This window comes from Lithobates pipiens, unplaced genomic scaffold (assembly GCF_037356315.1).
Source record: "Lithobates pipiens isolate NorthernLeopardFrog02 unplaced genomic scaffold, aLitPip1_a1.2 Scaffold_25, whole genome shotgun sequence".
Taxonomy (NCBI): Eukaryota; Metazoa; Chordata; class Amphibia; order Anura; family Ranidae; genus Lithobates; species Lithobates pipiens.
In genome coordinates, this window is record NW_027507787.1 from 14,566,228 (window position 1) to 14,592,037 (window position 25,810).

The 25,810-nt window shown below is 44.4% G+C and overlaps 2 protein-coding genes and 1 long non-coding RNA gene across 4 annotated transcripts in view; 1 reads left to right on the plus strand and 2 right to left on the minus strand.

Moving 5' to 3' along the window:
* Window positions 1-1,298: 1,298 nt before the first annotated feature.
* LOC143930116 (uncharacterized) lies at window positions 1,299-8,646 on the minus strand. The gene is made up of 2 exons (XM_077454120.1): window positions 8,473-8,646; window positions 1,299-8,426 (listed from the first exon to the last, which is right to left on the minus strand). Exon 2 carries the CDS (start codon window positions 6,514-6,516, stop codon window positions 4,759-4,761), a length of 1,758 nt encoding a protein of 585 aa, XP_077310246.1. The 5' UTR covers window positions 6,517-8,426; window positions 8,473-8,646; the 3' UTR covers window positions 1,299-4,758.
* Window positions 1,299-9,234, minus strand: LOC143930117 (uncharacterized). Its single transcript, XR_013262715.1, has 2 exons — window positions 8,656-9,234; window positions 1,299-4,633 (listed from the first exon to the last, which is right to left on the minus strand). It is a non-coding gene; the product is annotated as an uncharacterized LOC143930117 (long non-coding RNA).
* A 13,100-nt stretch (window positions 9,235-22,334) lies between these two features.
* Window positions 22,335-25,810, plus strand: part of SLC16A9 (solute carrier family 16 member 9) — a 69,152-nt gene continuing 65,676 nt past the window's right edge. Inside the window, exon 1 of one of the 2 annotated variants that reach the window (XM_077454122.1) lies at window positions 22,335-22,627. The gene's annotated coding sequence lies outside the window, so the exon portion shown is untranslated. The remainder of the gene's footprint in view (window positions 22,628-25,810) is intronic. The other variant, XM_077454121.1, reaches the window with a different exon arrangement.

The following is a 25,810-nucleotide window of genomic DNA, read 5'->3' on the forward strand; positions in this document are numbered from 1 at the left end:
CAGATGAGACCAAAATTGAATGTTTTGGCCTAAAAGCAAAACGCTATGTGTGGTGGAAATCGAACACTGCACATCATCCTGAAACATGGTGGTGGCAGTATCATGTTGTGGGGATGCTTTTCTTCAGTAGGGAAAGGGAAGCTGGTCAGAGTTGATGGGAAAATGGATGGAGCCAAATACAGGGCAATCTTAGAAGAAAACCTGTTAGAGTCTGCAAAAGACTTGATACTGGGGGTGGAGGTTCAACTTCCAGCAGAACAACAACCCTAAACATACAGCCAGAGCTACAATGGAATGGTTTAGATCAGGTGTATCAAAGTACCAGCCCGTGGGCCATTTGCGGCCTGTGGAACGGTTACAAATGGTCTGCAAGCAGGGCCGACCCAGGCGCCGCAGGGGGGAGGAGCCGAAGAGCTTTATCTCTCCATCTCCTGTGTCCTCTCCGCCGCATGCTGCTGCAGCCCAGCTGGAGACAGACACAGCACAGAGAGAGAACAGAATGGAGGGAGGATCCACCCATCGCCCGGGCACTAGGCACTGATGATTGAACAGAGCCCTGGATCCAGGGTCCTGCTGCCACCTCAGGGTGGAAGAGTGTGTCATTCTTGGGGTGCCCTGCCACGAGGAGAGGACTCGGGGGCAGAAGATCAGGCCACCTGCTGACTGCCAGGAGGAGAGGTGAATGAGCCATCACACTGAGGCTGAGAAAAGTCCTTAGTGGGGTGACTGGGGTTGAAATTTGTGTGTGGGGGGGGGGGTTATGGAGTGTGGGGGGGGGCTATTTCTGCAGTGTAGGGGGTAGTTATGGGGTGTGGGTGATATTTGTGCAGTGTGGGGGCTATTTGCACAGTGTAGGGGTAATGCTGGGGGTTAACAGTGCGACTGCTGACCAGTGCTGGGTTTAAAAATGCATCTGTTGACACCAGTGCTAGGGTTTAATAATGTGTTTGCTGACACCAGTACTAGGTTTAATAATGTGTCAGCTGACACCACTGATAGGGTTTAATAAGGGAACTGCTGACACCACTGATAGGGCTTAATAATGCAACTGCTGACACCAGTGCTATGGTTTAATAATGCATCTGCTGACACCACTGATAGGGTTTAATAATGCAACTGCTAACACCAGTGCTATGGTTTAACAATGCATCTGCTAATAATATACCAGTACTGGCACCAGTACTGGGAGTTAATATTTCTCAGAAGGGGAACTGTAAGCTCAGCACACACACTCACACTATACACACTATATACACACTCACACACATTGTGTAATGATAACATATGACACGCAGTGATTACTGACATCTTTTTTTCTTTTTAATTATATACTTAGTTTGTATTGCACAATGCAAATTACATCTGGAAGTGGACAGTCTTTGACCTTGCAATACACCATAATGTCTGTTCAATCTAAAAGAAAAGTTGATGCTGAGCAGAGGAAATTTCAAGAGAGGTGGACAAGTGATAATTTTTTTGTGGAGTTTAATAAGATGGCTACTTGCCTGATCTGCAATGAAAAGGTTGCTGTTCTTAAAGATTATAACCTTAAAGTGGTTGTAAACCCTTACAAACCACTTTGACCTACAGGTAAGCCTAGATTAAGGCTTACCTGTAGGTCCAAGAAATATCTCCTAAACCTATAGACAGCGCACTGGGTAAGCCGCAGATCGCGGCGATATGCCACGAGTGTCGGCTCCCGTGCGCATGCGCGGGAGTGACGTCATCGCTGCTCTGGCGAATCACAGCGCCGGAGCAGCGAGACCCACGGAGACTCACCAAGAAGATGGACCATCGGAATTACAGGGGACAGCGGTGACTTCGCTGGCTCCTGTGTCAGGTAAGTGGCACATAATGGACTACTATGCGATGCATAGTAGTCCATTATGCTTTACCTTTGCAGGGAATCAATGAGGAAGTAAACCCATCAGGGTTTACTTCCTCTTTAAGCAGCATTATAATACTAAACATGCTGATCATTATAATACTAAACATGCTGATCACTGTGCAAATTATGAGGGAAAAGAAAAAGAGAGACAAATTGGCCAACTTCAGAAAGCACTGTCCATGCAGCAAAATCTCTTTAAGCGTGAAATAAAGGAATGTGACGCAGCGGCTGAGGCTAGCTATGTGGTGTGTGAGCAAGTTGCAAAAGCTGGAAAGACATTTACTGAAGGGTAGTGTAAGGTGTTCGTCTTCTAGATTCCCCTGGATAGCCTAGGCTGGAGTGGCTTAATGGAGGTCCCTAACGCCAGCGGATAATCAATACACATACACTCCATTTGTACGTGGTGAAGATTACAGGGTTTAATGGGAAGTGGACCTTCTTTTATATGGTATTTACAAAGCCCTGCCCAGTGAGTTTCACATACATCAACAATTTAACTCATGACATTAGTTCTTTCCTGAAATGTAAGTTAAAGGTTATCTCCTGACAGTTATTTTCAACATCTACTGACTGACCATATTCTTGCGTAACCAGTCCTTATCTTAGCTTTGTGTCTTTCAACAATGTTCAGAGAAGAAAACACAGGCAGATATTTTCCTAAGATATCAATATCTTGCATAGACCCTCTGGAGGGACATACAGATATCAATCATCTAGTCACGTTACTTTGTACATAGTATGTCACGTACGCCAGTATGCTTGTCTTAATTCTGAACCTATTGAAATGCAAGCCTAAGCATATTGGTACTAGATTTTGACTAGTAATATCAATAGGTATTCCCTTATAATCCTCCCTTTGATCATTCTGTGATTTACATAATGATCATTCCTTTTCTAATTTAATAGCACAGGCTTCATACTCCGAACCCTTGTGCTCTTGGTTTTTATACCATACCGTTGGATCCTTAACAATGGAAGTGAGTTTCAGATCCTTCGGAGCGGCCGTGTTTCCCTTTTTACATAAACATTTGATTATCTTATAACAGGCATATAAAAATAGAATGAAGAGAATCACAGTGACAATTGTCATGGCAGCATTTCGGAGCCAAGATATTAATCCCCCAAAACTAAAACTGCTCGAGAAGGGATCCCAGTTTTTTCCTATGTTTCTTGCCTCTTTCTGTAGTTTATTTACCTCTTCCCTGTGTTGGGCAATAATGTCATAGTAGTCTGGGACTTCGATGCTGGTATTATGAATCCAGGTACAGCACTCATAATCCTCAGTAGTCTCACAGAGGCCAGTAAGGGCTGCACTCATACTTTCTATAGCCAACTCATGTAGTTCTAGTTGCTTCCTAATTGCCCTAGTTTCTAGATTTAGTTTGGTTATGTCATCAGAATTTTCCTCCAGAATCTCATCAATTATGCCAGTGTAATTATTTAATCTTTTCATTAGGTCAATTCCCCATCCTGTCCAGGAAGGGAACCATGCCCAGGCCATATCTTTTTCTAAAAACAATTCTCGTTTATTACGGTGTCTAAGGGGATATCTAGGATGCATGCTAGCTTCAAGGAGGTGACTTCCCTTGTTATCCCCTAATACCCCCATGATAGGAACCAGGGCTGCAAGGTAACACCACCCCTGGGGTTTGGTTGGGATCCAGGGGTGACAGAGTTTGCCGCAGCATATATATGTGGTATTTCCTAGAGCTAGGGGCCGTTTATGGAACACGTTCCTAAGAGTATCAGAAAGGCCAGAGAGCATCAGAATTGACATTAATTGGTGTATTGTAGTCTTGGTACTGGAGCTAAGAAAGTCTAAAAAGGTGGCATTTAGGGTGGGATCTGAAGTATGGAAGAAAGAAGGACTGTTAAGCGATGTCATTGAAATGTTAAGTTTTGTTTGTTTGCAAACCTCGGCTCCATCTGTGGTGTTTCCCAGTCGGAAACACCAGTCTGGGAAGTGGCTTCTACCTATAATTTGGAAAGTGAGGGTTTTATTTGGAAGGGTCCTAGTAACATTCGTTAGGACAATAGGGGGTGTTCCATTAAGGAGGGGGGTAAAATTCAAGGGGACTGCCATGAGAGGGATTCTAGCTGTACTGGGATGTAGCTTGCTGCAAATCCAGCATTTCTCAAAACCGGATTTTTGAGCATAGCTATATTTGAATTTTAGTAGTAACATCTTGTCAGTCAGTCCCTTAGGTGACTCATTAACGGGTATAATACTTCTAATATGTCTTTGGCCGGGGGTATTATTCATCTTAGGTGGTCCACATATCCCTTTTAATAGACCTAAGTCTTCTGGATGATATATACAGTTGGCTATAAACCATGTGGGCAGGAATACAAATAGTACCAGACTTCCCCAGAGGCATACAGCCTTCCCTGACACTGAAGGTAAAAACATTTCTACAAGTTCTTATGCTTGTCCTTCTTCTTCGCTATCATGTAGGGTTTCAAGGGTTAATTGTCCAATGCCTTCCTGAATCTCTTGCAGTTCCGGTAGCTGTTCGGGTGGGTCGGGTTCTTCTTCAATAGGTGGGGGGTCGGGAGTTGTGGGAAGCGGTGGGCACTTTTTCAGCCTGCTGGCGTGGATCCAGGTGTTTCCTAGGTCAGTCAGGACCGCAGTTCTGGACACCTTTTCAACCTTCCAAGGTCCAGAGTAGATTGGTCCGATCCTCTTTTTGTGGGCCAGTTGCTTGACTAGCACTTGATCTCCTGGGATGAAGGGGTGTGTTGGCTCTGTGGAAATAGGAGAGAAGGTGACAGAAACTTGTTCGTTCGTTTCATGAAGCATACTTACCAGATTTTTCACGTACATTTCCTGTTGGGAATAAATGTTAATGTCAGAGTTAGGATTTGTTAAGTTAGGATTTGTTATACAGGTTGGTTAAAGGGGCAGCTCCTATGTGTCCTGGGCCATGGAGGTATGAGAGTATGAGAATGCAACTTGCTTCAGGTATTCCCAATACCTTCCCCTCTTTTGTCCAAAGACCCTCGGGGTCTTTGGTCAATCCTGCAGCGACCCAGAAATGAACGTCCTGGTCTGTGGCCATTGTTTGTATTTGTGCTACAATTGTTTTGAAGTTGGATGAAGTGAAATGTTCTTTAAAGAAAACTGTTGTGGGGGCAGGGGGGTTAGGGGAGGAGGCGGCAGCTTGCTTTGCAGTTCTATCGGCTAGGGCGTTACCCTTGGATATTTTGCTGTCGTCCGAGGAATGGGCTTTTACCTTGACAATAGCCACTTCCTTTGGAAGGAGGATGGCCTGGAGAAGAGCCATAATATGTGTGGAATTGGCAATTAGTCTATTGTCTGCGGTTTTGAAACCTCTATTAGCCCATATCACACCAAAGTCATGCACCAATCCGAAAGCATATCTACTGTCGGTGTAAATGTTCACCTTTTTATCAGTGAATAGAATGCAGGCTCTAGTGAGAGCTTCTAGTTCAGCCACCTGAGCCGAAGAGGGGGGCAGTGGTTTGGCTTCTAATACCTTGTTTGGCAACTGGACTATTGCATATCCTGTTTGGAAGGTGGAATCGGAGGGACGGGAGCAACTACCGTCCACAAAAACATCTTCCGCATCTATAATAGGTGTATCCGTGAGATCAGGTCTAGGGGATGTGATGGATTCCACTTTTTCCACACAGTCATGAAGCTGGTCTGGGTCTTGTGGTAGACGCAGCATGGAGTGCAGGAGGCGGACAGCAGGGTTGCTAGCGGGAACATATTTAAGAGATAGATTGTCAGTGTTCATAAGGGTAATCTCATAACCGCTGAGCCTTTGTGAGGTCATGTGTTGGGTGTTCATGTTCTGTATGAGGTGGGTGACAGAATGGGTGGTGAAAAGTGTAATTGGGTGGCCCAAGACCAGTTTGTTAGCGTCCTGTACTGCCATAGCACAGGCTGCTAAATTCTGGAGACATGACGGCATGCCTTGAACCTGGACAGGGAGTTTCTTGGATAGGTAAGAAACCGGGCGGTATCCTGTTCCATGTTGTTGTGTGAGAACCGCGGCAAAAGATTTCCCTGAAACTACACAGTACAGCTGAAAAGCTTTACCATAGTCTACCAATCCCAGGGCGGGTGCACATGACAGACTGTTTAATAGAGCTTGAAAAGCTTGTAGTCTGTCTTCAGTCCAATCTATTAATTTAGGGGCTGTCGAGCCAGTAGCCTCTCTTAGGATACTATCATAATGAGAACAGTCAGGAATCCATTGGCGGCAATATACCATTGCACCCAAGAACGAGAGCAGGGCAGCTTTGTCTTTTGGGGGACTGAGAGCTCGAAGGGCTGCGGCACGTTTGGGGGACACTAGCCTTGTCCCTTCCTTTAGAATGCACCCTAGGTATTCTACCTGTGGCTGGCACCATTGTATTTTCTTCCTTGAGGCTAGATGCCCGGCGTGAGCTAGGTGTTGTAACAGTGATGTTGAATTGACCGCACAATCTTCAGCAGTTCGACTGCACAGGAGCAGGTCGTCCACATACTGTATTAGTACCGACCCATGCTCAGAAGTCCAAGACTTGACAGTCTCGTTGAGTACCATAGAGAAGGCGGCTGGACTGTCTACATACCCTTGCCAGGTTAGTTGGCCCCCGGCCCAGGAGAAAGCAAACATAGGTTGGGCTTCCTCTGCAATGGGAATGCTAAAGAAAGCATTCGCTAAATCAATTACTGTGTAGCATAGAGAGTCTGCCGGTATGCATGAGAAAATAAAAGTGATGTCTGAGACTAGGGGTGGGAGGGGAATCACTTGTTTGTTTACTGCTCTGAGGTCTTGGACGAGTCTCCACTCGCCACTGGCCTTCTTTACAGGGTAAATGGGTGTGTTCCAGGGGCTAATGATTGGTTTTAGGATACCTTTAGATATGTAGTCATCGATCTGGGGGGCAATGCCTTGGGTCTTTTTGGGGGGCAGGGGGTATTGTTTGTGATATTGTTTTCTGCGTCAGGGCGCATCTGAGGCGAGTAAGGCGTACAGTTAATAAAACCTACGCTACCTTTGTTTTCCTCCCAGATAGCATGTGTTTCGAGAGAGGCGGGGAGTAGCATAAAGAAGCCTCTGTGTGCATGTCGCTTAGGGCCATGTAAGTCACATAATGGTGAACTAGCTGTAAGGGAACCTTCTCTATTAAACTTAATGGTAATACACAGTTGTGCCAAGAGGTCCCGTCCCATAAGGGGCACAGGGCATGAGAACAAGACGGCAAAAGTTTGGGTACATAATTTCTGTCCTTCTCGAGTGGCTACAGTCAGTGGTGGAGTGATGGGATGGGTGACAGGTGTCCCATTAATACCAATAGAGTTTCCCTCGGTGCATTGTGGTGTGTTAAAATCTCATCGTTCACTGAACTAGAGGTGGCGCCAGTGTCTATCAAAAAGCAGACACGTTGTCCATCTACATGTAATACAACTTGAGGAAGACTTCTCCATGAGGGATTGTAACACACTAGGCTGAGGGAAGGGACATACTCTAGGCATCCCTATTGGGGTGGTGGCTGCCGATTGGATGGCCACTGCATAGGAATTCTGGGTGGTGGTCTATTGGGGGCCTGAGGGTGCATTATTTGTGGCTGTGTAGGATATTGGGGTAGTGGTTGACGAGGGTTCTGGTATGGCGGATAACGGGGATACTGTGGGCGGGTCTGGGGGTTAAATTCCCTGCCTCTGCCTCTTGCTCTAATCTGTCCAGTCCTATAAGGGCACTGGGATTTCCAGTGTCCTTGCTGTCCACAATTAAAACAACCTTGGTCCGGGAGATAAACAACAGCTGGACCAGGATATGTTTGCATGGCCATTAGGGTCATGGATTCCCAATTGGTGACACCTTTCCCGGACTCTGGGGCTGGGTGCCTGCAGAATTCCCCATCTAGTAATTTGGGTAGTGTGTGTCTAGTGGCAGGACACAGGTGATAACACCCGGTTTGTCCAACAATCCGGTCTCTGGTCTGGGAGTAGGATCCCTGATCTTTTTTGGGGCAGATGGACTTATATAAAACTATGAAGATTTACCCTTAATATATGATGAAGGGTAAATCTTTCCTGGTGGCGGGATATACCCCTCTTACACCAAGTCTGCAAGAGAAGCCTGTAGGTCTAGTGGTCAAAAGAATCTACCTTTCATAAATGCTAAGAAAAAATAAACCTAGCGTGCAGTGTGAACAGGCAGGTGCTACCTCACTACAATCTGGTTCTTAATACTCTGTATTCATTTAACAACATTTGGGTTTATTCAAACAGATATCCACTCTATATAATTATATCTTATACAACGTTAATACTCTATATACTTACGCTTGCACCTAAAGAGAAACAGACATATTTTTATGGTTTAAGATTTCAGCTTTAAAATTTTTCATGTACATTATCAAGTAATCACATCATGATGCATTTCATTATTTATAGTGCACTTTTAAAAGTTCTCAAGTGGGCGTCCATTTAGCCAATCCTTATGTCACGGGCGTATATGATACCTCCCGTGTTAGAATATAATCATAAATATCTCTCTTAGGTTATAGTCGGACCAACCTAGTCAGACTCCTCAATACCTCTCTTAGTTTATAGTCGGACCAACCTAGTCAGACTCCTCAATACCTGCGAACCCTTTTCACCCCCCAAGGGACCAGCCTAGTCCGTTGCGAAGGCACAGTTTATATATATATATATACAATTAAATTTCTTATAATGGTTGTTTGGACAGGTCAAGCATAAACGCCAATTACCATAAAAAGAGGCAAAAGGTGTAAATATGACTTACCTGTGCAAACCCCACTTTCTGGTACCAAAACTGTAAGGTGTTCGTCTTCTAGATTCCCCTGGATAGCCTAGGCTGGAGTGGCTTAATGGAGGTCCCTAACGCCAGCGGATAATCAATACACATACACTCCATTTGTACGTGGTGAAGATTACAGGGTTTAATGGGAAGTGGACCTTCTTTTATATGGTATTTACAAAGCCCTGCCCAGTGAGTTTCACATACATCAACAATTTAACTCATGACATTAGTTCTTTCCTGAAATGTAAGTTAAAGGTTATCTCCTGACAGTTATTTTCAACATCTACTGACTGACCATATTCTTGCGTAACCAGTCCTTATCTTAGCTTTGTGTCTTTCAACAATGTTCAGAGAAGAAAACACAGGCAGATATTTTCCTAAGATATCAATATCTTGCATAGACCCTCTGGAGGGACATACAGATATCAATCATCTAGTCACGTTACTTTGTACATAGTATGTCACGTACGCCAGTATGCTTGTCTTAATTCTGAACCTATTGAAATGCAAGCCTAAGCATATTGGTACTAGATTTTGACTAGTAATATCAATAGGTATTCCCTTATAGGTAGTTTCTTAAATATTGCATGGTAAAGGTCCCCGATATCCTTTGTCCTGAGAAAGTAAGTCTGTTCAGAAACATCAGCCTATCAGCAAATACAGTGGCAGAGAGGATCAGTGAGTTGTTGGATGACATATATGATCAATTGTGCGATAAAGGAACAAAGTTCTGTTTCTATTCGCTGGCTCTTGATGAGAGCACTGATACAAATGACACTGCTCAGCTTGCTGTATTTGTCAGAGGAATTAATGGCCAATTTGAAGTGACTGAAGAGTTGCTCAGTTTAATTGCAATGCATAGACAGACTACAGGCAGCAACATATTTCAGCATCTCTGTGATGTAATTGATCGTGGTGCCCTGCCTTGGGATAAATTAGTTGGAATAATCACAGATGGTGCCCCATCAATGACTGGGAAAAGAAATGGCCTAGTGGCGCTGATACAACGAAAACTGGAAGAAGAGAATGCAGATCCGACTTTTGCTTTGCACTGCATTATTCATCAACAGGCACTTTGCAGCAAATGCTTGAAAGTTGATGATGTTATGCCAGTTGTGGTGAAATATTGTAATTCCATCAGGTCAAGGGGCTCACAGCACCACCATGTTTTTTTGGAGGAAATTGGAGCGGCTTATGGTGATGTCCTGTACTTTACAGAGGTATGCTGGTTGAGCAGAGGCAATGTCCCGAAGAGGTTTTTTTTTTTTTTTTAAAACTAAGGCAGGAAATCAAGACATTTCTGAAGGATGGAAGACTGGATTTTCCTGAACTTGATGATCCCAAGTGGATCATGGACTTAGCATTTTTGGTAGATATGACATAGGTGCTGAACAAACTGAACCTGAAGCTGCAGGGCCCAAACCAATTTGTCACTGTGGCTTTTGATAATGTGAAATCATTCACCTTAAAGCTGCAATTATGGAAATCACAGTTTACCCCCAAAAAACTTAGCCATTTTCCAACATTCCAGTCTGTATTTGAAGAAAAGAGTGATGATCTTTCTGTGCGTTGTATCAATAAATACTGTATGTCAATGCCATAGAGAACCTTCAACAGTAATTTGATCAGCAATTTCTGACTTCAATATCCACAATGCAACTGTCCAGATGTTTGCAGACCCATTTTCCTTTGATGTGAACAGTGCTCCAAATGTGCTGCAAATGGAACTTGTAGATCTGCAATGCAACACTGACCTGAAAGCCAAGTTCAGAGATGCACAGGGAAACACAGAAATTATAGCTCCATTTTTGAGCGAGTTTCCAGAGCTAAACGTTTCATGTGCTTATTTGTAAGTACATACCTGTGTGAAAAATTATTCTCCACTATGAGCTTTAACCCCCCTAGCAGTATTCCCGAGTTTGGCTTGGGGTGAAAATTTTGTACCATTAGCGGTAACCCCGAGCCAGACTTGGGACCGCATCGCTGAATCCAGGAAGAGGTTATTTACCTTGTCCCCCCGCTGTACGAGCGAGCCGTCCTCCCCTCGATCTATCACGGAGCCGAGCTCCGTTCCCTGCGAGCATTGAGACGCACGGGGACGGAGAACGGCGCCAAATTCAAAAAGTGAAACACACACATTACATACAGTATAATGTAATCTTACACATTACATTGCTGTATGTAATTATTTCACATCCCCTTTGTCCCCAGTGGTCTGCCCAGTGCCCTGCATGCAGTTTTTATAATATAAAAACTGTTCTTTATGCCTGGAAACTGGAGATTGTCCATAGAAACCAAAACTTTCCCTTTACTTAAAAAATGGTTTTAGACCAGTTTGAAAACAGCGATAATAAATTAGAATCACTCGCAGAATTGAGCGATAGCGATTTGCGGGGATATCCGTCATCAAATACTGAAAAGTAATGACAGTGACAATTCTGCAGCTGAGCAAATTTCAGTGTTTTTGATTTGATTACATTATTGAATAATTGTTATTATTGTTATATTATTATTTGGTATAATTACTTATAGTTATTTATTATATTATAATTTATGATTTCATTTTTCAAACTTTATCATACCCGGGATGTCTACTAGACTGGTTTGGACAGATTTAAGTGAGTTATTCCTAAGAATTACAGGACTACAAAATAAAACGCCAAATTTTCATACAAAATAATTGTACCGCTTTCAGCACCTAAAATCTGAAATAATCATACCACCAGGGAGGTTAATAAATCTAGAACCAGGTCTAGGCTAACTGATGCCCACCTTCAGGCTGTTGTTAGGGTCTCAACTGCTAACTCACTTAAAGCAAACTCGGCTCATCTAACACAGAGCAAATACTGCCAAGCATCTGGCAGTAAGCAGTGACTGGTAGCAAGCAGTAACTACAACTGTATATAGTTTGTAGTTGTTTTTGAAGTGTGAAAGTTTGCATGTGGCCCCCATGGGATATGACAACTTGTCATGTGGCCCTCAGGTAATTTGACTTTGAGACCCCTGTTTAGATCAAAGCATATCAATGTGTTAGAATGGCCCAGTCAAAGTCCAGAGCTAAATCCAATTGAGAATCTGTGGCAAGACTTGAAAATTGCTGTTGGCAGACACTCTCCAATCTGACAGAGCAGAGAAGAATGGGCAAAAATGTCACTCTCTAGATGTGCAAAGCTGGTAGAGACATCCCCAAAAAGATTTGCAGCTGTAATTGCAGCGAAAGGAGGTTTTACAAAGTATTGACTCAGGGGGCTGAATACAAATGCACGCCACATTCTTTACATATTTATTCAATTAAATACATTTATGCTTTTGGTTGTAACATGACAAAATGTGGAAAAATATCAAAAGGTATGAATACTTATTCAAGGCACTGTATCTACTCTGTGCAGTGGTTTTGCACAGAGCAACCCAGATCCACCTCTTCTGGTGTCCCTTGCCAGAGCTCCTGGCCCCTCCCTCCTCCCGAGCGACCCCCCCCCCCCACAGCAAACAGCTTGCTCTGGGGGCATCTGAGATCATTCAGACACAGAGCCGCTGCTTGGCCCTGCCTCCTCTCTCTCCCCATTGGTTTGCTGACTTTAATTAACAGCAGGTAGACCCAAGGGTGCCTACTGCTGTGTCTCAGCCGATCAGGAGGGAGAGTCCCGGACAACTGAGTCTCTCATGCAACATCTCTGAATCAAGATGGGGCTCAGGTAAGTATTAAGGGGGCTGAGGGTGGGCTGCTGCTCACAGAAAGTTTTCTATTTTAATGCATAGAATGCATTAAGTTAAAAAAAGTTCTGACTATAGAATCACTTTAAGCCTTAAGGGCCAGAGTAGGTGTGTGGTGCTTTTGTGGCTTGTAGTGTTGGGCAAACGGTTCGGCCTGAGCATGAGTTCAGGCTGAACACCTGAATTTGCAGAGTGTTTGGTGGGTGTTCACCACACCAAAAGCCCTGCAATGCAATCTGCACTGCAAAGCTTTGCCCAATCAGGGCACATTAAAAGCTAGCCGTTAAGAAGTGGGGCTGGGAAGCCGGCTGTGGCATTTTTAAAAACCAGTAAGTCATCAGCTGTCAATGAGCTTCCCCACTGACAGCTGAATGAAAAAAAAAATTGCCACTCACTTGTCCACCACCCTGGGCTGTGATTCTGGGGGTCTGCTGGTGGGAGGCTTATCGGAATCTGGAAGCCTCCTTTAACATGGGAGCCCCCATATTCCACCTCCCATGTGAATGAGTATGGGGTACCCCTACCCATTCACCCAAAAAGTAATAAAAACACAGTTCTTGACAATTCCTTTATTTTAAAAAAACAGTGTCCCTCGATGTAAATCCATCATCAATCACAGCGTTCTCCGCACCTGAAAAAGAAGTATGGACCAATCTGTGATGTCACAAGGGGGCGGTGCCACCAGGTGGCAACACCAGGTGGCCTCGCCCTTACCTATGTAAGAACTTCCATTAATGAAGATGGAGCATTTTTTTGTTTTGTTATTTTTTTGGGTGCACTGGGCTGCGTGATTGACGATGGATTTACATCGAGGGACACTGTTTTTTTATTTTTTTTAAATAAAGGAATTGTCAAAAACCGTCTCTGTTTTTTTAATGACTTTTTTTTTACAGTTTATTGGTGAATGGGTATGTAACCCATACTCATTCACATAGGGGGGCTGTGATCTGAGGGCCCCCTTGTTAAAGGGGGCTTCCAGATTCTGATAAGCCCCCTGCCCGCAGACCCCTACAACCAAAGCCCAGGGTTGTGGGGAAGAGACCCTTGTCCCCATCAACATGGGGACAAGGTGCTTTAGGCCCCATAGCACCCCCTTTGGAAGAGGGCCTGATATAGATTTTGCATTTTTTTTTAAAGAGCTGGGTGCGGGCAATTGCAACCGTGAGTCAATTTAAAGCGGAGTTCCAGTCATAAATGCTTTTTTACAGTATTCAGCTGCATTCAATTTAAAGAACAACCTTTGGAAAACATTTTTTTTTTACTCACCTTTTCAGGTCTGTTGCTAGGGGGTCTCTCGTAATCTGCCTCTTCCTCTCCAAGGCGCCTGACGTCATTTGCTCCTGGGAGATGTCTGTCATCATTTTCCAGGAGTCACTGGGCAGCGCTGAGGCCTTCGTTGCCATCAGAACGGGGGTGGGCACTTTCGACTACGACACCCGTTGTGATGACAACGTTGAAAGTGTACGGCGTGGCGCATGTGCGAGAATGGCCGTGTATGCTGGTAATACAGCAGCAGCTTAACCAAAGAAGCGTATGCTTGTGGGTTTCACCTGCCCACACCTAAGATGGGAATGCCCAAGCACAAATAATATAAGCTAACTTTTATTGTAAAATAGTAATGAAAGCGGCTCTTTTTAAGAGAATAATGATTGTTAATTTTACATTATAAGATACAAATAGAATGATTTAAAAAAAAAATCCTCTATGTTATTGGAACTCCGCTTTAAATGTGATTTGACTCTTTTTTTCTGTCATTAGAAATTACATTTTGCTGCTGCATGTCCTATGCACGGTGCAGATGGGCCACTTTTACAGGCAGACTAAGGAGACCCTCAGGCACTATATTTTAGGAATTTTTCACTTTTATTATTGCACTTTAACCACTTAAGGACAGAGCCTCTTTTTGAGATTTGTTGTTTACAAGTTAAAAATGGGATTTTTATATACAGCTTACCTGTAAAATCCTTTTCTTGAGAGTACATCACGGGATACAGGAGCTCATTACATAGTGGGTTATATAGGCACCTCTGGTGATTGGACACTGGTTAACCCCAATTAAGGAGAATTCCTCCCCTATATAACCCCTCCCATATGGGAGGTACCTCAGTTTTGTAGCAAAGCAATAAGAAACCACGTAAAAACCCAAGAGGGGCGGGAGCCCTGTGTCCCGTGATGTACTCTCAAGAAAAGGATTTTACAGGTAAGCTGTATATAAAAATCCCATTTTCTTGATCATACACCACGGGACACAGGAGCTCATTACATAGTGGGATGTCCCAAAGCAATGCTCAGATTGAGGGGAGGGAGACACAGATCATAATTATAGACCGCCAGGGACCGGAGGACCTAAACTGCAGCCTACAGTACACTGCGCCCAAAGGCGATATCCTCTTGCCCTCTGACATCCACCTGATAGAATCTGGTGTATGTGTGGACTGATGACCAAGTTGCAGCCTTACAGATCTGAGCCAGGGAGGCCTGGTGAAGCACTGCCCAAAAAGCACCTACAGCCCTAGTAGAGTGTAGAGTGCGCTTTCACTTGAAAAGGAGGGATTTTCCCTTTAACACTATAGGCTTGAGAAATAACCTGTCTAATCCACCTTGAGAGAGTGGATTTTGACACCGCCTGGCCCTTCCTAGGGCCTTCCGGCAAAATAAATAAGCAATCAGTTTTCCTTATCTGAGCAGTTGCTTGAAGATATATACTGATTGCTCTAACCACATCCAAAGTGTGCAAAGATTCTTCTTCTGCGGACTGTGGGTCCGGAAAAAAGGATGGTAGGATTATATCTTGATTCAAATGGAATCCCGAAACCACCTTAGGTAGAAAGGACCTGTTGGGACGCATGACCACCCGGTCCTTATGAATAATTAGATACGGCTCCTTGCTGGAAAGAGCTGCTAGCTCTGATACTCTTCTAGCCGTGGATATGGCTACCAAGAAAACCAATTTTTTAGTCAGGAGAACTAATGAAGCCAGATGCAAAGGTTCAAATGGTTGCCCCTGCAAAGCCGAGAGAACCAAATTCAGATCCCATGGGCATACCGGAGGTTTGACTGGCGGTCTTATCCGCATGGCCCCCTGGATGAAAGCCCGCACCAGGGAATGCGATGCAAGTGGCTTCTGAAAAAACACTGACAAGGCCGAAATCTGCACCTTGATAGTGCTTATGGCCAAATTCATTTCTAGGCCTGACTGGAGAAAGGCCAAGATCCTGCTAATGACATACTTTCTAGGATGCCATTCCCTGAGTTCACACCAGGAAACATATGCCCTCCAGATTTTGTAATAAATAAGCCTGGAGGCCGGCTTTCTGGCATTGACCAGAGTAGAAAGGACTGGCCTTGAAAGGCCACGGTCTCTCAGAATGTGGGTCTCAGCAGCCAAACCGTCAAATTCAGACTGTGTAAAGCAGGATGGTAAATTGGACCCTGTGAGAGCAGATCTGGCCGGAGAGGGAGGATCCATGGCCTGCCTACTGCCAACTTCATGATCTCTGCGTACCACGGTCGCCTGGGCCAAGCCGGGGCTACCAAAAGGACCAATTTTGGCTCCCTCTTGACTCTTCCCAGGAACCGCGACAGAAGCGGGCACGGGGGGAAGGCATAGATCAGATTGTACTGATCCCAGGGAACTGTCAGAGCATCTGACCCCCAAGGAAGTGCATCTCTTGTCCTTGGCACAAAATTGTCCAGTTTCCTGTTGAACGTGGACGCAAACAGATCTACGTCTGGAGTACCCCACCTGTGACATATGTTCCAAAACACGTCGGGGTGCAGAGCCCATTCTCCTGGGCATAACTGCTGGCGGCTCAGAAAATCCACCTGCCAATTTTCCACTCCTGGAATGAAGACTGCAGAAAGACACGGAACATGCTTTTCTGCCCAGACAAGTATGCGATTCACCTCTTTTTGTGCAACCAGACTCCTGGTACCACCTTGGTGATTGATATAGGCCACTGCTGTGGCATTGTCGGACTGAACCCGAACAGGGAGACCCGTAGTCTGTAAGACCACCTTATGAGAGCCATATAAACTGCCCATATCTCCAAGACATTTATGGGCAATAGCTTCTTCATCGCAGATCATTTCCCCTGCGAGCACGTCTCCTCCAACACTGCTCCCCAGCCTGTCAGGCTGGCATCTGTTGTGATAATCTTCCATGGAAGAGGAAGAAAGGTTTTGCCTTTCAGCAAATTCTTGGTTTGTAACCACCAGACGAGACTCTTGCGTGTCCCTGGGGATAGACGCATAGGAAGATCCAAGGATTGGGGCGTCTTGTTCCAAGCCGCAGGGATGCATCTCTGCAGAGGCCTTGAGTGGAACTGGGCGAATGGGACGGCCTCGAAGGAGGCAACCATTTTCCCTAACAGTCTCATGCACAAGCGAATGGGGGAAGATCTCCTGCCCAGAATTAGGCGCACCAGATCCCCGATGGCCAAGGCTTTTGGCCTTGGTAGAAACGCCTTGCCCTGAGCGGTGTCGATGATCATACCCAGGTATTCCAACCTGGTGGCAGGCTGTAGGGACGACTTTTCTAGGTTTATAATCCAACCTAGGCGTTCCAGGTGTTCTAGCGTTCTGATAACGCTGTGGTTCAGGAACGCTACTGTTTTCTCCATGAGAAGCAAATCGTCTAGATAAGCCATGACGGCTATACCCTGAGCTCTTAGGTTTGCCAAGAGAGGGTCCAGAATCTTTGTGAAGACTCGAGGGGCCGTAGCAAGCCCGAACGGCAAGGCCACAAATTGAAAATGGCGCCACTCTACCGCGAACCTTAGATACTTTTGGTGTGCGGGAAAAATTGGCACATGGAGATATGCATCCTTGATGTCTATTGATGCCATAAACTCTCCCCCTTGCAGGGAGGAGACCCCAGTGAGAATTGACTGCATTCGGAAGGACCGGATGCGTAAGAACCGGTTCAGATCCTTCAGATCCAGGATAGGTCTGACACTTCCATTTGGCTTCGGAACGGTGAAGAGATTCGAGTAAAACCCTGAACCCTGTTCTTTTGGGTCCACATCTACTATCACCCCCTGGGATAGTAAGTGATCTAAGGCCAGAAATAGTGGTTTTTGCTTTACTGGATTCCTGGGGATCCTTGACCTTAGAAAGCGAGAAGGTGGGATCTCCTGAAACTCTAGCCTGTAGCCCAGAGATACCGAAGAGATCACCCACTTGTCCCGGATCTCTTTCCGCCAGGTTCCTGCAAACTGCAGGAGCCTTCCCCCCACTTGGCCGAGCGGGGGCGCCCCTTCACAAGGAAGCTTTTGGGCTTTGCTTGGCAGGCTTTCGCCCCCAAGTCTTTTTCTGCCCCTGGGCCCGGCCCTGAGCCTTTCCTGTAGAGGAGGGTTGAGAAGGCCGTCGCCACTGCTTAGAGCTTGATGCTCCGGGAGACAGAGCACGCCTAAATGATGGACGTTTGCTCCTTTTGACTGGAAGGAGAGTAGATTCACCCCCTGAAATTTTTTGAACGTTCCCCTTTAAACGGGAACCCAATCAAATGCTTCTTGCATGACAGCTCAGCTGCCCAATTCTTTAGCCATAGGGCCCTTTGCATGTGTACCAACAGGAGAGACAAACGAGATGCTTGTTGGACAGAATCCAAAATCGCATCAATCATGAAACACAGAATTTGAGGTATTTCTGCATAATTCTCTACTTCCTCACTGGGAGGGAGGCCAAGCATTTGCTTAACCTGTTCCTTGAGGAACTGACACAACCCCACGGCTGCGACTGTAGGTTGCACTACAGCGCCAGTCATGGAAAAGGAGGCTTTTAATAAGGTTTCCAGCTTCTTATCAGTTGGATCTTTAAATACCTGAGCATTATCCAACGGTCAAGTCAGGTTTTTATTCACGCAAGAAACAGCCGCATCGACGGATGGGACCCCCCACTTCTTGGTGAAACTTTCCTCCAGAGGATAATGCATAGAAAACATTTTAGGAGGAGCAAACAGTTTATCGGGATGTCCCCAATCCTCATACATCAATTTATCCATTAAGGGATGAATTGGAAAGGAAAAAGCAGTCTGTGGGACTTTCCTGACTCCCAGGGAAGAAACAGAGGACGTAGCGACAGCAGCAGGTATTTTGAATGTGGTACACACCAACTCAGTATAATATTGCACCTGTTTTTTGAGTGCCTGGGAGGAGGGGACTCTCTCCTCTTCCTCTGATTCATCCGACTGCTCATGATCCCTGTCCCCAGACAGAGATCTCTCTTCATTTTCAGAAGAATCATCTGAGAGAGGAATTTCAGCAGAGGGATGGGATCTACCCCTTTTCCTGCTATCTTTCAGGGAAGCAGAAATAAAATTCATTATTCTGCCTTCAAAACCCTCCAATGTAGCCCTAAGGGAGTCCTCAGTGACATAAACCGGGGCTGACACATTAGGAGAGGCTGCAAAACCTGACAGGGGCACTGACTCGTCCTGAGAGGCTGGCTCCAGTCTTGCAGGGGGGGGGGGTGGTAACTTGCAGGCATTTTTAGAACCCCTGGACCTAGGCAGTGATTTACCAGTGCCCTTGTTACCTCCCCCTGAGACCCTCTTACGAGGAGACATAGTCCTAAGCTACAAAGCAGAGGTACTAGTACAAAGTGCAATCACTGTTGTGCTTAAAGTCTCACAATAAATATATATGCTTAAACTGCACAACCTGATGCTGAGTAGGTGTCTAAGGTTTGCCTGGATCCAATCCCTTGGGATGGATGCTTACCGCCCACAGCTCCTGTGTCTCCACTTACAGCCCCCTGACGCTCTGGGCTTTTTAAATCTGCCGCCTGGTGCCTGCGCAGTACAGCGCCGTGCACACTGACATGCACGGCTCACAACCACACTCCCCCCTCCTCCATTAGGCTGGGAGCGCGCCCGGCGTGCGTGCACGAGGGCCATGGAATCCAGGGGGGAAAGGGAAACTCCATCGGAGCTGCGTGGGACCCCCAGACTACTAACCCCTGTGTTACCTCTATTGTGGCAGGGATTGCAGTGGAGACGTGAGACAGCTGGAGAACCAGGCTTCACTGAGCGTGTGTACTGAAAAGGCATGTAAGTATGCATCAGGCTGCTCTTACTCCCTCTAGTGGTGGAAACCAGGTAAGACATACAACTACTCAAAATGAAGAAATCCATCATATAATTATATATAGGATTAACTTCCCTTACCTGTCTTCGCCGCAGGAATTGCTGAAAACAGGCAGATTCCAGCCTTCACCCATCACGGCGGGCAGAGTTGTGCCAACCTTCAGGTTTTTTTGGGGTTCTTTCTCAGAAGAACCTCCTACCTGGACCATGTAAAAGACTCTGCCAGAAACTTTCGTGCGCTCTGTGTAAACAGTACACCAAGTCTGGTTTTCCCAGAGCCCAGTCTTCCAATGTAGAGGACTTACAGGCCAAACCTCGTTTCTTCGGATGACGAGGCCCGGGTACCAAACCATCTTGGGAGTCAAATATCGGCCCGAGATATGGATTCGGTTTGTTGTAGCCCTTAGGCCCCCGCAGGGACCTGCACAGAGCTTTCTTCATAGCACATATTTTACGTGACCAACCACCATAGACACTGGCGAAAAAACGGAGGCACCTCCCATATGGGAGGGGTTATATAGGGGAGGAATTCTCCTTAATTGGGGTTAACCAGTGTCCAATCACCAGAGGTGCCTATATAACCCACTATGTAATGAGCTCCTGTGTCCCGTGATGTATGATCAAGAAAATAGTTTTTTTTGCTAGAAAATTACTTAGAATCCCCAAACATTATATATTTCTTTCTAACACCCTAGAGAATAAAATGTCGGTCGTTGCAATACTTTCTGTCACACCGTATTTGCGCAGCGGTCTTGCAAGCGCACTTTTTTTGTAAAAAAATACACTTTTTTTGTAAAAAAATACACTTTTTTGAATAAAAAAATAAGACCACAGTAAAGTTAGCCCAATTTTTTTATATTGTGAAAGATAATGTTACACCAAGTAAATTGATACCCAACATGTCACGCTTTAAAATTGCGCCCGCTAGCAGAATGGCGACACATTTTTACCCTTAAAATTCTCCATAGGCGACGTTTAAAAAATTCTACAGGTTGCATGTTTTGAGTTAGAGGGGGTCTGGGGCTAGAATTATTGCTCTCGCTCTACCAATTGCTGCGATACCTCACATGTACGGTTTGAACACTGTTTTCATATGCGGGCGCTACTCACCTATGCGTTCACTTCTGCATGCGAGCTTGACGGGACAGGGCGTGTTTAAAAAAATAAAAAAAATCTTATTTATTTTACCTTTTATATTTTATTTCTACACTCTTCTTTTTAAAAAAAATATAAATAAAATCTGTCACTTTTATTCCTATCACAAGGAATGTAAGCATCTCTTGTAATAGAATAAAAGCATGACAGGACCTCTTAAATATGAGATCTGGGGTCAAAAAGACCTCAGATCTCATATTTGCACTAAAATGCAATAAAAAAATAAAATAAAAAAATTGTCATTTAACTCAATACCGGGCCTATTCTAGCACTACCCTCCTACATGTAAAAATCATAATTTTTTGCTAGAAAATTACTCAGAACCCCCAAACATTATATATATTTATTAGCAGACACCCTAGGGAATAAAATGGTGGTCATTGCAACTTTTTATCTTGTACGGTATTTGCACAATCATTTTTCAAATACCTTTTTCTTTTGGAAAAAAAAAACGGTTTCATGTGATTAAAAATAACAAAAGAGTAAAGTCAGCCAAATTTTTTTGTATAATGTGAAAGATGATGTTACGCCGAGTAAATAGATACCTAAAATTGCGCACACTCATGGAATGGCACCAAACTTCAGTACTTAAAAATCTCCATAGTTGAGACATTTTTTACAGGTTACCTGTTTATAGTTACAGAGGAGGTCTAGTGCTAGAATTGTTGCACACACTCTAACGCACGTGGTGATACCTCACATGTGTGTTTTTTTTATTTTTACACTTTTTTTTTTTTTTTTTTTACTTTTTTTTTGATCACTTTTATTCCTATTACAAGGAATGTAAACATCCCTTGTAATAGGAATCTATTGTGACAGGTCCCCTTTATGGAGAGATGGGGGGTCAATAATGCTTCCAGGCTGGAAAGCATGAGATTGGGGGAAAAAATTCACGATCTCATGCTGACAGCTACAATCGCTGCTTTGTTTACTTCCGGGAACCTGGGCGTGACATCATAACGTTGCTCCCGGGCCTCCGACGGTCATAGAGATGACTCTATCGTCGTCATCAGGTGCCGGCCGATTCTTTCTCCGGGCCCCCGATGGCACAGATAAGCCCGGAGAAAGCACCGGATGGTGGCGGGAGGGGAGGACGTCCCCACCCGTCGCCTATAAGAACGATCAAGCAGCGGAACTGCCGCTATGATCATTCTTATCATGCACAGAATGGCCGGCTGGAAAGAATGATATCTGAATGATGCCTGTAGCCCATCTCTAGTGGCGTGGCACTTTTTTATGTGCATTTTACACCGGTTTTTAGCCATGTTATCGTAGAACTCTAATCAAAACACGTTTTAACAAAAGTGCTTCAAAATCCTGCATGCTGCATTCTTGATGTGCTTTCATCAAAACTCAAGTTTTAATAGAGTTCAATGGTAGTGTCGCTAAAAATGCGTGCAAATCGCGCATAAATAATGCGCTGCACCAGCCCTAACTGTACTGGGTCCTTTTATTTTGTAAAGCACTGCGCAAACTGTTCACCACATGTATATTCTATATAATAATAATACTACTACAACTAATGTAATAATAAGCAGCCCACAGCAGCCTGAACTGATTGACATTTATGAGCAGGATGCAGCTAATCTCTGGTCTGTGCAGCTGCTGGTACTATGTCACCAGTGACCATTAGACCCAGGTAGCATCCAGTCAGCTCCCTTCCAGCACCAGGCAAAGCTCCTGGGTTGTCACTGCGTTGGCAGCACCCCCTCCCCAGTCTCATTATCTGCCACACTCTGTGCTCATAGGAACCGGTTCAGACTGGACTGATGTCAGCCAGGGAAAGGAGGTAAAGTGGGGTGGAGGAGGAGGAGGAGGACGCAATAAATAGGAGATACAAAACTGAAAAATAAACTCTTGCTTCCACTGACTGCACTGAGCTGTCCTAGAGAGCAGGAGGGAGCAGCTGGAAGTCCTGTGCTGGTTGTCATTGTCACCACTTTGACAGCTGAAGTCTGCCACCCAATGAGATCCTCTCTGCTAGCAGTATGCACACAGGTAAAGCAGCATAATCACCCTTTTTTCCCTTTAAGACCGGTTTATATAGAGTACAGTAAACTACTATACTTTTATATTCTTCCTGGTACGTATGTGTTTGTATCGCACGTGCTGCTGCAAACTCTTCCAAGGAATGCAGAGTAATGTCCAGATGACAAGTTAAGACTGTAAACCTATGACTGATTATTAGTTTGCATTGCAACTAATTCAACAGAGGAGATTGTCAGAAAGGAGATGACCTGCAGGCAGACATTCTCAAACTAAAGAATTATTGCAGTTTTGGGTTTGATTAAATGTTATTTAAAATGTGCCTACTGTAAGTAGCAAAACTTGTCACCTGTAATCCTTTGTGCAGCAGAGCTTAAATCAGGGAGGGGAACCAATAAAGGCTTTCCACCGTGCACATGCTGACAGGAGCAGAGGGATGACCTTCTCACTATTCTGCTTCTCCATGATCTCCATCAATGCCCTATGGTGTAGCTGGAGGTGTGTTCACGTCCTGCTATAATGTTGCAAACTGTGTCTCGGACCCTGCTTTGCTGTCAAGTAGTGGTCCCTGAACCACAAGACTGGCAGCAGAAAATGACAGATTCATAAAAAACAGGTAAAACAGTGCAACCATCATCATTGGCAAACGCCAGTAAATTGACTGACAGTTTGTAAAAATCTGTGATTTTTTTTTACAACTTTCTATAAAAATCAGGGGCTGCCAATTTGCCATGCTGTGTTGACTTTTTAAGTTTAAACCAGGCATATTACTTGTTAGGGGTATTGTCAGTGTTTCCATATTGTGTTTATACTGTTTTTTTTTTTTTTGCATCAGTATATAGCACGCATTAAACTCTCGTCAACAAATTGTGGCAAGCTTTACGCCCTTATTAATTTAATTCCCTTCAACTCATCGCCACCATTTTGCCTGTTGGCAGTGCTACTTTCACATCACATGCAATCCTTTTCAACATTTTCCTCTATTTTATTCTTTATTTGTTTTGTTAAAATTTATGAAAAAAAAACAGAGAAGGAATGTATTACAAAGATATACTTCCTATTCCCTTATATATCCCCAACCTCCCTCCCCCCCAATCTCTCTCCCCCTCCCTCCCCTCTCTCTCTCCCCCTCTCTCGCTCTCCCTCTTACTTCCCCTCAGGTCCACTCATTGTGAGATATTCCCTTGTTTTCTTGAACTCCAGCCATTTTCCCCATTTACTATAGTAAATTTCCACTTGATCTCCTCTTCTAAATATTGACTCCTCCATTGATCTTAACCACTCTATTTTGCCTAACCATTCCCTCACAGATGGGGGTTCGGGAGTACCCCATCTCTTTGGGATCAGGCTTTTTGCTGCTATCAGTAAGTGAGGAGTCAACGAGTTTTTGTATTCCCCTAATGTTTTTTCAGTATCATGAAACAGGCATGTCCACGGTTCCTTCTTTACCTGTTCCCCTGTTATCCGGAAGATGTTTTCTATTATTTTCTCCCAGTATGGGCCAATCTTCCTGCACTCCCACCAGATATGTGCAAAGGTTCCCACTTTGTCGCATCCCCTCCAACATAATGCTGATATATCTGCTCTTCTCTTGTGTGCTCTTTGTGGGACAATATACCATCTTGCCATTAATTTAAATGACATCTCCACTGACATATTGTCCTTAGATATTGTACCTGCTATTCTTAAAATCTTCTTTCTACGTTCCTTATCCCCCAAAACACCCAATTCTTCTTCCCATTTTTTCAGGAATGGTGGTTCCCCTGGTTCCTTTTCCTCCTCTAGGATTTTATAAATTTTGGACATACTTTTTTCCTTACAGCTCGGGTCTGAAAGCATTCTCTCCATCGGTCTAAGATCTCCTTCCCCACGGAGTGGCCGAGGCAGGGTCTGAGCAAAATGTTTAATTTGTGCATATCTCCAACTATCTAAATTCCTACATCCCCATCTTTGTCTTATTTCTCCTAAAGTGCAAAGTCTATCTCCACTCATCACATCTTTCAACCGAATATCATCCTTTTTTGCCCATCTAGAAAAATAAACAAATTCCTCCTTCCCTGGTTTAAAAAAAACTTGTGTCTAATAATGAAATTAAAGGTGAGTTATACTGCCAGTGATTTAATTCTCCTACTTTATCCCATATTTTAAACAGGTTGATAGTTAGTGGGTTGGTGCTGCTCCCCAGATCACGATAGTTCCGTGGTATCCAAATTCTTTTTCCTAGGTTAACTCCACTTTGTGTTTTCTCTATATTTACCCACCCTTTATCCCCTTTGTCATACACCCAATCCACCACTCGTGAGATTACTGCTGCCTGGTAATATCTTCTAAAGTTCGGGGCTGCTAATCCCCCTCCTATCTTCCCCCTTTCTAGAGTCGCATAAGAAATCCTGGGTTTCCTACGTCCCCATATATATTTTAGAATTAGGGTTTTAAGTTTCGTGAAAAACTCCTGCGGGACCTTTATTGGGATCATTTGGAACACATATGTCAGTTTTGGTAAAATGAACATTTTTAACGCGTTTACTCTCCCTATTAACGACAAGGGTTTATGTCTCATATTTTTGGTGCATTCTTTAACCTTATTTAATATATACGTATAATTGGCCGCGTATATAGATGACAATGTGGGTGTAATTCTTACCCCTAAATAGCCCAGCTCTTCCCTACACCAGATAAAAGGGAAGGACTTCTGAAGTTCCTCTTGTTCTTTTTTAGGTACTGTTATGTTCAGAATTTCAGTTTTAGACATATTGATCTTAAAATTTGTCAACTTCCCATATCTGTGGATCTCCTTAATTATGTTTGGCAGAGTCACCCTGAGTTCTGAAACATAAAATAATATGTCATCTGCATACACGGATACCTTATACTTCTCTCCGCCTATTCTCATCCCCCTTATGTCTCCATTTTTCCTGATGGAGGCCAACAGGGGTTCCAAGGCCAATACGAACAGCATTGGGGATAGAGGACACCCTTGTCTGGTTCCATTATGTAGCTCCACTACCGGGGAAAGATTACCGTTAATTTTGATTTTTGCCGTCGGGTGGGAATAAAATGCCTTTATCCACCGCAATGTTTTTTCTTTCAGCCCCAGATATCTTAAGGTCTCGAAATATGAAGCCCCAGTCTACCCTGTCAAATGCTTTTTCAGCATCCACAGATAACAGGGCGACCGGGGATCCACTGCTTTCC